The 12,631-nt window shown below is 34.6% G+C and overlaps 2 protein-coding genes and 1 long non-coding RNA gene across 5 annotated transcripts; all 3 read left to right on the forward strand.

Annotated features, from left to right (window-relative positions):
- On the forward strand, window positions 1-4,312 carry LOC124829853 (uncharacterized). Of its 3 annotated transcripts, none has more exons than XM_088113848.1 (7): window positions 1-173; window positions 887-1,128; window positions 1,400-1,536; window positions 1,874-1,970; window positions 2,091-2,588; window positions 3,220-3,557; window positions 3,849-4,312. In XM_088113848.1, exons 2-7 carry the CDS (start codon window positions 972-974, stop codon window positions 4,062-4,064), a joined length of 1,443 nt encoding a protein of 480 aa, XP_087969974.1. In that variant the 5' UTR covers window positions 1-173; window positions 887-971; the 3' UTR covers window positions 4,065-4,312. The 3 variants fall into 3 exon arrangements, with proteins under 3 accessions (XP_087969974.1, XP_047159385.1, XP_087969975.1); XM_047303429.2 differs by having other exon boundaries at window positions 967-1,128; XM_088113849.1 differs by lacking the exons at window positions 1-173; window positions 887-1,128 and having other exon boundaries at window positions 1,498-1,536; window positions 2,114-2,588.
- An 813-nt stretch (window positions 4,313-5,125) lies between these two features.
- LOC148200689 (uncharacterized) lies at window positions 5,126-6,075 on the forward strand. The gene is made up of 3 exons (XR_015786278.1): window positions 5,126-5,323; window positions 5,409-5,944; window positions 6,050-6,075. It is a non-coding gene; the product is annotated as an uncharacterized LOC148200689 (long non-coding RNA).
- Window positions 6,076-6,212: 137 nt separating this feature from the next.
- On the forward strand, window positions 6,213-10,564 carry LOC124829855 (meiosis-specific protein ASY1). The gene is made up of 18 exons (XM_047303433.2): window positions 6,213-6,305; window positions 6,535-6,661; window positions 6,759-6,828; window positions 6,931-6,972; window positions 7,217-7,345; window positions 7,428-7,538; window positions 7,628-7,670; window positions 7,751-7,792; window positions 7,965-8,089; window positions 8,225-8,237; window positions 8,326-8,402; window positions 8,512-8,613; window positions 9,044-9,194; window positions 9,357-9,436; window positions 9,519-9,576; window positions 9,771-9,916; window positions 10,010-10,147; window positions 10,264-10,564. Exons 1-18 carry the CDS (start codon window positions 6,287-6,289, stop codon window positions 10,315-10,317), a joined length of 1,527 nt encoding a protein of 508 aa, XP_047159389.2. The 5' UTR covers window positions 6,213-6,286; the 3' UTR covers window positions 10,318-10,564.
- The last annotated feature ends 2,067 nt before the right edge of the window (window positions 10,565-12,631 follow it).

Genomic DNA, 12,631 nt, shown 5'->3' on the forward strand with positions numbered 1-12,631 from the left:
ACACATCCCTTTGTGCTGCGAAAAATAATTTTTCATCCTTGATTGTTTTCCCTCTCACTCTCTCATTGGAGGGAAAACATCCAAAAGAAATTTTCGGACAGGGAAGGATATAGCTTCTCCTTCAACCACTGAACAAATCTAGGGTTTTAGCCTTTTCCTTGAGCTCATTTTCTGTGAGTTGATTCTTTCTCTTTCTTTTTGTTCTTTCATCTGTTTTTTCCTGTTAAAGGAAAAGTCTCTGTTAATGCATGGGCTGCTTACTGTGAGAGAGTTCATAGCATTTGATCTTGGTACCATGTTTGTATTTTGTGAGCTGGGACTTATTGAGACATCACATGCCTGTTGCCATAACTATTATGTTTTAGGGTCTGTTGCGTTTTTAGGGTTTTGTGCTATTTCAATGGAAATGTTCGCAATTATCTGTCTCTTGTTCTGTTCGGTGCTCTGGAATTTGGATACTAACAAGCCAATTTATGTTGGGTAGTGGATTTGATGTGCTTTTAGATGTTACTGGTTCCAGTCATTTCTTCTTGATAATTTTATGGAGTTCTGGGGACCTCAATAAGAAATAACTAATTCATTAAAAGCTTAGTGTGATGTTGTATCAATAGCTGTTGTAAATTAGTGTGATTGCTTTGGAATGGATTTTGAGTGTGATCATGCTTTTTTCTTTTCTGTTTTTCGTTCTGCCTGATATCAATGGTATGAATCATTGTCCTTTGCGATTAGGGGTGTGGGTTTTAAAATTGGAGCTCTGAAGTTTTAAGACATTATGAAGATTCATCATGGTTCTTAGAAACTTACAAAAAATATTATTTGGTGTTGAATTTTGGATCTCAAAATGGTAGTGATCTTTGAAATTTTGTTCCTGAATGCACTGTATCAGGGTAGTCATTCTGGAGCTGTTTTTGATGCTTTAATTGCTTTCACAAAAATTAATTAGCTCACCACATGTTCTTGTTGAAGTGGATATGCAAACTAAGAAAAAAACTTCTAGGCGAAATGCCAGTCAAGAACGTGGCAGTACTAAGGTTTCAAGATCACAGAGGAAGGTCTCTGAAAATGGACGAGCTGCTCAAAAGAAAGTGACAGACCTAATTACGTCATCTGCTAGAAAGAATAAATCTTGTAAGTGCCAGTGATGGTCTGACAGATATTTTCAGTTTTTTAAGATAATCTACATAATTTTTTTTTTCTTTCTTATGTCTAATTTATCATTTAATTTTATTGCTATGATTTCTGCAACATATGGCTCATAACCATGTTGCTCTTTTTTTATTTTATTTTTTAATTTGAAATATCCATTATAAATATACTGTTATACCAAGACAATGTGTCTTTCATTAAGAAAGTGTGAAATTATCTGATTTTACTTCTCATCTTCGTGGTGTGACATCAGTTAGCACTCTCGAGAATAAAGCTACAGAGCCTGTCCCGTCAACAGATTTGAATTATGAGTACCAGTTTATGGACAGTGGGACTTCCAATCTTTGTTTGGAAAATGATGCAGTTGATGGTGTTTCACTGGATTTTATGGTATTTTAACTATACTGCCTTTCTACTTGTCTTGGTCTGGCTGTTGTACTTTGTGTGTGTGTTTGGGTGTGCTTGCTACTATATAAGTCTCTCTTTGCTTGATAGTTGTTTTTAACCTCTTAGACTTCAACTGCATAATGACTCAAAGTCATTTGGCAATTTGTCTCAAATGTAGTATTTTAAGGTTCTCTTGTACACTGAGCATGTTTAATATAAATCATTTCTGAAAATTGAAGTGATGATTTGAAGGGATTTGTTTTAAGTTCTCATGTACACCTGGGTATTGTTAGCGATTATTGTTTTTTGTTTTTCTAAATGTTTTGAAATAATGCTTCAGGGTTGTAACAATGAAGCTGCGCATCTTGAGTCTGGAACTATATTTTCTCCTGGGTTTCACTTATCCAAAAATCCTGGAGGAAAAGTTGTTGATAGAGGTAAATGGCATTGTATCATTTCAATCATTCTTAGCTTTGGATTTCTTTTTCTATTTTCCATGAAATTTTCCTATATTTTGAAATTAATATTTAATCATTTTTTTTTTTGTTTCTATCTAGTTGATTTTATCAAAATTTTTCAGAATGAAGACCACAAGAGAATTTCTCCTTGCCAAGAAATAAAATCACCACAGGAAGATACAGTAGATGGTCCTGGCAGTCAAGACTTTGACACTGCAATGGAAATAGACATGAACAATGCATCCAACTACTCTAATTCAGGGAGCTGTGGCAATCAGATGCATGCTTCAGGCACAGAAAAGGTGAATGGTTGCAATTCTGATTTTGATGGAAATGGTCTTTCCATGGAAGTTTCTGCCATATATCTTGCCATGAAAAACTCAAAGCTAGAATGTGTTGATGAGCATGGTCAGGATCCCATGTCCTCTGAAATATGCACAGAGGAGGATGAGTTCGAGGACTTTGATGATTTTGACCCATACTTATTCATAAAGACCTTACCGGACCTGTCATCAGTGGTTCCAACTTTTAGACGATTGTTGTTACCTAAGCAGACACGTAGTTGCCCTTCTACTACCCTTGTTCTGGATTTGGATGGTAAGAAAAAAACATATATGTACATTTTTAAGGGGCATGCTTACTGATAAAGTGTGCGTCAGAAGTTTTTTTTTTTTTTTTTTTCCTTTTTTGGGTTTATATATTATGGATGGTTTGTCTGTCCTTTGCAACAGAACCATCCCAGTGTTCCCTTCATTTCTGTTTTGATGTCCTCCGTTCCAGTGTCCTTTTCTTATCCTTTTTTGGGTTATCTGTCATTAATTTTTTGTTAGGCAATTATTTGGGTTTTGCTTTCTTATTTTACTATCATTCATTTTTTATGTCGTTTTGTTACTCAGATCCTTTAATTAAAATGGTTATGTGGCAGTGAACCATCCACCTTGGTGCCATATTAAGGTTGCTGCATAGTGACTTTTTTTGTTGGTTCTTGCTCTTGGCTGACTGTCCTTCCCTTAGTTGAAGCAGTCTTTTATCCTGAAATTATCATTCTATGTGATAAGTTTGCTGGAGTCTATAGGTAGAAACATGTTTTTTATAGTGCAAATTCTAAAAGTGGTTTATTCTTCTACTATGTGTACCAAGCTTGTTTAACTAGTCTCATTTACATTTTCTGTTATGCAAAAAGAACAAGTTGTCAAAGCTCATTTATACCATATTTTTCACTCTGCAGAAACTTTGGTGCATTCTACACTGGAACCATGTGAGGATGTTGACTTCACTTTTCCTATTAATTTCAATTGTGAGGAGCACATTGTCTATGTACGCTGCCGCCCTCATCTCAAAGATTTCCTTGAGAGAGTTTCTGGACTTTTCGAGATTATTATATTTACAGCCAGTCAAAGTATTTATGCTGAGCAACTTCTAAACGTTCTTGATCCAAAGCGGAAGATATTTCGCCACCGTGTGTACCGTGAGTCCTGTGTTTATGTCGAGGGGAATTATCTCAAAGATTTAACAGTGCTGGGTCGTGATTTGGCACACGTTATAATAATTGACAATTCCCCACAGGTATGCTTATACGTTCTATTGCCTAAGACCAAATTGATATTCTTGTGATTAACATTTGTAATGTGCTAGTTGCATACGGATAGATCTTTGTTGTGAAATCATGCTCAACACCTCAAGACGTGTTATGACCCCAAAGACTAGAATCTTTAATGGCATAAAATTTGGTAATGACTTGTAATATAAATTATTACCCTATTATTCAAAGGAAAAAGGTAATGAACGTAGTTGTTGAAAATACCATGTTAAAGGTTTACTTACAACTTTTTCTGCTGTTAATTTTTTTCCACCCAGGCATTCGGATTCCAGGTGGATAATGGAATACCGATTGAGAGTTGGTTTGAAGATCGTTCAGATCGAGAATTGCTTTCATTACTTCCTTTTTTGGAGAGCTTGGTTGGTGTTGAAGATGTCCGGCCACTAATTGCAAAGAAATTCAACCTGCGGGGGAAAATTGATGCAGCCGTGCATCCTCTAAACACAAATAGAAGAGATTTCTTATCAGAATGAATTATGGGTTATAGAATATCGGGGAAGGAAAGTTATAGCATTCTTGCACTATGATTTTAACTTTAGCATTTTCTTTGTTGTTGAAATTGTAATGATATTCAAACTCTGAACCAGCAAAAAGAAAGGGGGATGATGAGAATGTAAAGCATGTGTCGAGAATAGAAACCGATTATACAAAATAACTTGTGCGGGCGGATACATGATTCTCACTCTCCTGTTAATAAAAGTTTCCCAATTATTTTTATTTAGCACATTTGTTAAACATTTACAACGTTCATTTTTTCATTCTTCACAAATCTCCTAATGAATAAATAATTATTATAATATTTTGTGAACTTTTTTTTTAATTTAATAATTTTTAACTCTTTTAACGAGGTTTAAATCTATATTAGGCTTATTGTAATATTTGTTATCAAGTATTATTTGTCAAACTAGCCATTTGCAATTGAATTTGTTATCTGATTATTCACAAAAATATTAATTCTACACTGAAGATATTCAATATTTAATTCGAGAAAATATGTTAAAAGTTTTACATCAGTGACAAAATTATAAGATATATTGCAAAGTCAATGGCGTCATCGAGACATTTCTGTAGCCCAAGTATGACAAGGAACGAAGGAAATTAGCGTTTCCATGGAATTCAAGATTTCCCCGATTTCTGGCGCCAACTTGCTCACAGAACTTGCGTGACTGTTATGATGGATAAAATGGAGATAGAGAACGAAACAGAGAAGTTACGAAACTCATAGAAAAGAGAAAACTGAGGAGAGAAGATTTAGAATACCCATCGACACCCTTCTCATTGCTATTCTTCATGACATATGTATCTAATGGGTAATATATATATATATATATATATATATATATATATATATATATATATATATAATGATAATGATATGGTAATACAAATTATTTTTATAATATTTTAATATTACACACATATCATTTTCTAAAATATGTCACCATAATAATAAATTAATAAAAATAAATAAAACATGTTTGTCAAATTGTTAGTAAAAAAAATCTGTTCGAAAATATATTTTTTCCTGTCTAACAGACTGAGAAAAATTTTATCGGCAGTAAGTGCCAACTTCCGTGGCGCTGCATCGTATCGTGGCCCCTAGCTACATCAGATTCGGCCTATAAATATCACTCCTTAGCTTTCATTCCCTCCCGCCACATTCTACATTCAAATTTTTTATAAGTGATCACACTCTTCTTTCAGTTTTTTTCTCTGGAATTCAGATACCATGGTGAGACGAGAAGCCTCTTCTTCATCTTCTTCTTCTTCTTCCTCTCACTGAGTCGGTTTCTTAATTTTCCATTTCGCTCTTTCAGGTCGTTGCGCAGAAAGTCAAGGAAGCTGAAATCACCGAGCAGGATTCACTTCTTCTCGTACTTAATTATGCGTTTTAATATAATATTTCTTAAACCATAGGAATCTGATGCTTTTACTATTTTCGTTCGAGTTTTCTCATTGTACTTCTAATGCTGCATTTCCTTTCCTGCTGATAATTTATTGCATTAATGTATTTTAGATTTCTTCAGTATATGTACTTTTCTATTTTATTTAACAGTAATATTTGTTTTGTTAAATTCTGCACCTGACATTATTTTGTTTACACTATATGTAATGTTTTCTGTTACAAGTTTAATTTAGTTAAGTCGTATGGAAAAATTGTAGATCCACATTTTACTTCAATTTGATATGCTTTAGTAAATTAATAGTGTCTGAATCATCTCATTTTCATTATCTAATTGAAATTTCATTTGCAAGACGAGGAATCTGCTTCGAATTGCCATATTCAATATCAGTTATATCAGAGGACTATTTCCTGAGAAGTATTTCAATGATAAGTCTGTTCCTGCTTTAGGTAAAACCTGTCTAACGCTGCAGTCTTTTTACTATAGTTTTCCACAGAATTTTCTAATTTTTTTTGACAAGTGAATTTCATGCAAATCTATTCATGAAATGACAGAGATGAAGATCAAAAAACTAATGCCGTTGGATGCCGAGTCTCGTAGACTAATTGATTGGATGGAGAAAGGCACGCTTGAACTATTGTCAAAATGAACTTCTAGTAGAAGATTTTGCGTTGCTTGCAGTGCGTGTTCATTTGTTCTATCATATTTCTTTTTCAGGTGTGTACGATGCCTTACAGAAGAAATATCTGAAGACGCTTCTGTTCTGTGTGTGCGAAGCAGTGGACGGACCAATGATTGAGGAATATGCATGTAAGGCTTTAATTCTTTACGACATCTGATTGCAGTTTTGGTTAGTGGATATGATTGAATTCGGAATTGTAGTTAAATGAATACCGCATAACTTTTTGTTTTAACAAAAGAGAGAATGACACCTAATTGTTACTCTAAGGATTGCTACGATCAAACGGAAAAATGCGGATTCTAAATTAATTTATCTCAAGATTTTGTGGAGGATTCATAATTCTTGTTTTCCGCGTAGTTTCCTTCAGCTATTCCGACTCTGACAACCAAGAGGTTTCAATGGACATCAACCGAACTGGAAACAAAAAAAACCGGGGGGCCTTCAAGTGTAATTCGACTACAGAAATTACTCCCCAACAGATGAGGTTGATCGCAAAAGAAAATATAATTTACATCTGTGCCGATCTTATCATGTTCACTCACAATCAAACTAATATAATTTATATTCGATAACACCTCTAGGAGTTCTGCGTGTAAAATGATCCGTACTCTGGTTCAGTTGATGAGAACTCTGGAGAAAATGCCAGATGAGGTAAGTAAATAAATTCAAAATGCTTTCCTTAATAATTTCGCATTGATATATCTTAATGCTCTAGCGTCTATTGCCTAATCTGCTTCTGCGTTATTTCCTCAGCGTACCATCCTGATGAAGCTCCTCTACTACGATGATGTGACGGTATGTTTTTTTTTATCGTAAATAGCAAATCTCGGTCCCTTTTATCTCTTTTATGAATTTCTGCATTGATCAGACTCGAATTGCTTTTTGGTCAGGTTGTTGTTTAATAGAGAATGGTTAATGACGTTGGTCATATATACGCAACAGTGAACATTTGTATACTCTGTTATGTCAAAAACAAAGGCTGACTTATTTATATACAGGGTCGGGGTGGTTTCAATATAACTGTTTTTTTTTTCTGCAGCCTGCTGATTATGAGCCTCCTTTCTTCCGGGACTGCACAGGTGAAGAAGCTTATCATCCATGGGAGAAAAATCCGTTGAAAATGGAGGTTGGGAATGTAAACAGCAAGCACTTCGTATTAGCTCTTAAGGTAATGGAAGAATATCGTGTTTACAGATAACGTTCTAAATCTACAAATGTTTTTGCCCATCATTTCCTCTTCAATTTTATAGGTGAAGAGTGTACTCGACCCTTGTGAAGATGATAACGAAGGAATCCCGGACGATATGAGCAATGGCGATGATTCAATGCAACAGAATGAGTATTATGATACTGACAGTGAGGTAAATCGGATGGTGCTTGATATGGCCGAAACTGATTGACATGTGATTGAGACAATCGTCTAATTTAAATGAGATTTTACAACTTTCAGGTTGATCTTACTCAAGGGAATCGATATGTAGTTGCTCCAATAGGTAACTAGTATCATTTTTCTTATTACTGCACAACTCTATTTTCTCCATTGTTTTCTTTTAACATGTACCTATGAAAACAGATAAGCAGCAAGAACAGGAAGACAATGGCACGATTGATGAAGGTAAATTTTATCATTATGCTTGTTTATATATACTCAACCCGGAGGAATCATATTTTATGTGTCTTTGTTAGTTGACAAAGTGAATAAGTTCTTATTTTTCTAGCTCTTTAAAACTGTTAATTCAGTTATTAGCCTGTAACTCTGAATATTTAATGATCTATATTCTGTTCAGACAATACACAGGATCCGGTGGAAGATGAGCAACAGCGGGTCCGGGTCAAGGAGTGGATCAACTGTTGTCACCGTGACACCATTGAACTTACTGATGTTCTATCGAATTTTCCAGACATCTCCGTGGTACCTATTTCCCCCCATGAATATTACAACACTATTATGTTTTTTCGCAAGCCATTATTTTATCTAACTACAAACTTTAGTTTATTTTCACATTTTTTGTCAAAAATAATATCAATTGAATTGTTTTACTTTCAGGTTCTAACTGAAGGTATGAACGTTAATCATGCTCGACTGTTCGCAGATTTTATCATTGCAAGCTTTATTTATCTTTTCCTTGATTGTCATTGGTTCTTTAGAGATCATGGATAAGTTTGTCGAGGAAGGTGTGCTGTCGAAGATAGGGAAGGAATCCTACGCCATTAACAAGGACAAGGTTGACTTTTTTCCTCAATTGACCTTTGACCTTTACCCCTACCTTTGTTTTCCTTGTTCAAGTACTCCATTCCCTTATCAACCCCTTTCTGATGAAATTGCAACGTCAGAACCTTGAATATGAGTTCGCCATTGTGAAAGAAGAAATCGACGGTCAGCTTCCTAAAGTTTTTGACAGAGCTTTACCGGTTGAAGATCGCTTATACATGAAAGTAAGTTTTTATTTTTCTTTATATTTTTTCGTGTTTCCTATGAGGATGTTTGGCTCTTTTGCTGACTTGTAATTTGTACAACGGTGTTCACAATGAATGATCTATAGCTCAGGTACAGAAGTGATGTTTCTTTGGGCTTAAGTAAAGTACCTCTTAATTAATACCAATTTGAAATGAACTGAGCAAGATGCTGCTAGTATTTAGTATCATAGCAAATACCAAAGGCGTTACTTAATGTGAACTATCTCTATCTTTCAAAACACCATGTATCATCTGAAGCATGGAAGGATGGAGTTTCTTGTCTAATCTGTACAGTACACGAAATATTATCACGGACCTCTTAAATTTTTGACTTATCAAAGTAGTTGTTTAGTCAAATGACGGTTTCTTTGCGTTATAATATATCCTAACTTATGAGTAAATATCGCAGGCTCTCTATCATGCTCTTCCGATGACGCACGTGTCAATCAGTAAGCTTCAAAGTTTACTTGAGGGAGAAGTAAACCAGACGGCAGCTCGAAAGATAATTGATAAAATGGTGCGGGATGGGTTTGTCGAACCCAAAGGCAGCAAAAGATTAGGTATCAAATTGAGTGCGTATTTTGTTCTGCATGTTATACGCGAGTATTTGATGTGATTTAGGCGCATTCTTATTCTGGGACCAAAAACACATTAGATAATAATCATTCTGATTTGTTTGTCTGTTTTTTTCCGGGTTCCTTTTCGTGGCTGCTGTGCCTCAGGGAAACGTGTTATCCATTCTGAGTTGACTGAAAGGAAATTCATTGAAGTCCAGAAAGCTCTAAGTGCTACGGAAGCTATGGTAACAACTACCGAGTATTTGTGGTTTATATCACCATTTTTTCCATGCATGTTGACAAATTTCACGTTTGTAAATTTCACAGGATGTTGATCACTGTGAACCAAATAGCAAGTCCAAATTAACTGATTTTCGTTTAAATGGTAACGGATTAAGGCCGTTAATGTTTTTACATTCCAATGCCGTAGATGTTCGATATTAGAACTTTATCATCTCTTTAAGTATAAAATAAAAGAGTTTGTGAGAAGTGGAGATATGATGGAGGTCTTCTATAGTAGCTTTCATTCTAAAAAGACTCTAGTCAACTTAAACCATCTTGTTCTTTCTTGTTGATCAGGAAACAACCATGACGTGTCTACATGTGGGGTTCTTCACTCCATTGGATCAGATCTAACCCGAATGAAAGTGACATCTGAGACAAATTCCGGGAATGGACAGAACGCAACAAAGGCAAAAGAGCCCGGAAACACCCCCATAAGCAGGGTTGAGACTCGTTATATTGATTAAATTTCCATTTTCTTTATAGTCGAATATTGTGTACATACAACTTACGTAAGCTATTTTGAAATTGTACAGCCTGTTATTTCAAGAGAGAGTTTCGCGATAGGCAAAGAGAATGGAAGAACACAAGGAATTGCAAATCAAGGGGACGAAGGTGATACAATTATATGCAGTAAGTCTTCCCAAGAGAAACGGTCAAGGAAAACTAGCGCGGTATGTTGTGGCTTCTTTATGCCTTACACAGTGATATTGTATTTTCTTTCTTTGATTTGGACATGTCAGTAGCCTGAAAGTAATTTTCTTCTTTTGCTACATTTATTCTTTTGTAGGTGAAGGAGCCTATCCATCAAAATATAAAGCGACAGAGATCCGAGGTCCTGTGAACCTGAATTTGGACCCACTCAGTATTTGTGGATAATTCAGTTACAGAAACAAACTTGTACACGCCTTCGGCACCGTCATGTATGGCGTATAAAATAAATATTTGGTAGTAGCAGTTGATGCAATGACTTCATAGAAATCCCAATGGCCTGCTTTCTAGCCCACTGTTTTTCATAATTTGTTCACGTTAAATACTAAGTAATGATATATAAATTACTTTTAAATACAGATACTTAATTCATATTCCTTATCTTCTTTCCATCACGTACAAAAAAAAAAACCTTTTTTATATTCTTATCTCATTATATTTATTTGTTTATTTCGTTTAAGTCAAATTGATGAGATGTGCTCATAAATTATTTTTATTGCTATTGGTACTTTGTATTTCTTACAAATTTTATTTGGTGAAAGTTGTTCACTACCTTTCCTGATCTTTATTCAGTCGTTACCTCGTTCCATTTCATTTAAAAGATGTAGGTTATGTTTTTTTTATCGAATACTTATCATCTCTAACTAGAAACACTAAATCCATTGAAATTTTAGGAAGGTATGATTGGAACAATGGCCTCATAAGAACTTCAAATTGACGGCCCGAGTTCAGATAAAAAATACAATTTGGAGAAATAAGGTACAAACTTATATAAAATGTGATTTGAATGTTGATAATTATAACATGTGACATCTTGTCATCTTTATTCAATTTAAAAATTGTTAAAGGTCAGTGTAGTGATTACATTTCATGTTTTGGAGTGGAACACATTTTTAATTTTTTTTTCATTTTAGATTTATATTGGATTTTATTTTTTTGTGATTAATGAATTTTAACATAATTCTACTTTGTTGGACAAATATCGACTTAAAAATGTCTTACATTTGGGATAAAATTAATTATTTAGTATTATGATATGAACATATATATTAATCTATCCATCCCAATATTATCAAAAAATTCTCTTGCATGACTTGTAGATCGCTTGTGAAAAAGCCTATTTTAGAGTATTTATTCTCATAACGTTTAGGAAGTTAATTTTATTAATAACAGAAGTAAAACATAATTTTTAAATTTTTAAAAACAAAAATAACACCAAATTTAAAGGTGTGCAAAAATATTTGAACCATATAAAATAACTTTAATTTTCCTAAATATCAATTGCTTTATAAGTTTCCAACTAAGCTATTGATTGATTTGACTGGTTTATGGTCAGTTTGTGAGTCTTGACATAAATGTAGATCCCGGTCGCTCCACTCCTAAGAAGGTTCTCAATTAGCAACGAAGTGCCACGTGGCTTCTGGAAATAGCCAGTTTACCCTAGAAAGATCCAAAAGAGTCGGTCCGAACGTAGACCCCACCCTTTGCTTGAGGAACACATAGACGTGTGTTTTTTATTCTGATGTGCCATGCGATGAGATTTAGATGCGCATAATATAAGGTGCCTTCCATTACCCATTTAAACCAATTGCCATCAAACAAAGTTGAAGCTTTTCTCTCCGACACCGTCATCTCTGTCCATCCTGTGAGTCATTTTCAGTTATTATTTTTCATTTTTCTTCCTCCGTTCTTTTCTGTAAAACATAATTGAACTCTCCACTTCTTAAATTTTAGTACCGATTCAGTTCTGACACGTACAAATCAATGGCCAAGACCGAGGTTAGTTGTCTTCTGATTTTTTTTCGTCCATGGAGTTGGAGATTGTAAATATTGTAGTGTAAGTAATTAATTTGAGATTCTACTTTTTCCCTGCAGTTGGAGGTAACGGTTGACAGGAAGAATAAAGACCTAAAGCACCTGGGGTTTGTGAGGATTGCTGCTATTCAAACCTTTGTGTTTGTGTCAAATCTGTATGAGTACGCAAAGCAAAATTCTGGGCCTTTGAGATCTCCTGTTGGAACGGTGGAAAATACTGTAACCACCGTTCTTGGTCCAGTATGCAACAAGTTCAAGGGCTTCCCTGATGATGTCCTGGTTTTCGTTGACAAAAAGGTAATTTTTCTTTCTTCCTTTACCCCTTTCTCATTTCACATGTACGTGTTAAGATAAAATGCGTTGTTTTATTTGAATGGTTTTTATAACCTTTCTGGTTTCTCTCGTGGATCTGATGATAAGGATGATGGCAAAATTGGGAGAATGGGTGTTAATGATTCATACTCAGCTTGTAATCATCAATTGGTCTATTACTTTCGATCTTGATCATCGGATGTGTTTCTTGAATAGCCAATAAGGAAGCGGTTTCTGCCTGCAATTAAAAAGTAGATTGTGTTAGTGGGTAGTTATTACCTTATGAAGATATAAATAAAAGGTTGGAAATCAATAACTTC

Source organism: Vigna umbellata, chromosome 4 (assembly GCF_029865625.1).
Source record: "Vigna umbellata cultivar VRB3 chromosome 4, Vumbellata_1.0, whole genome shotgun sequence".
In the NCBI taxonomy this organism is placed as follows: Eukaryota; Viridiplantae; Streptophyta; class Magnoliopsida; order Fabales; family Fabaceae; genus Vigna; species Vigna umbellata.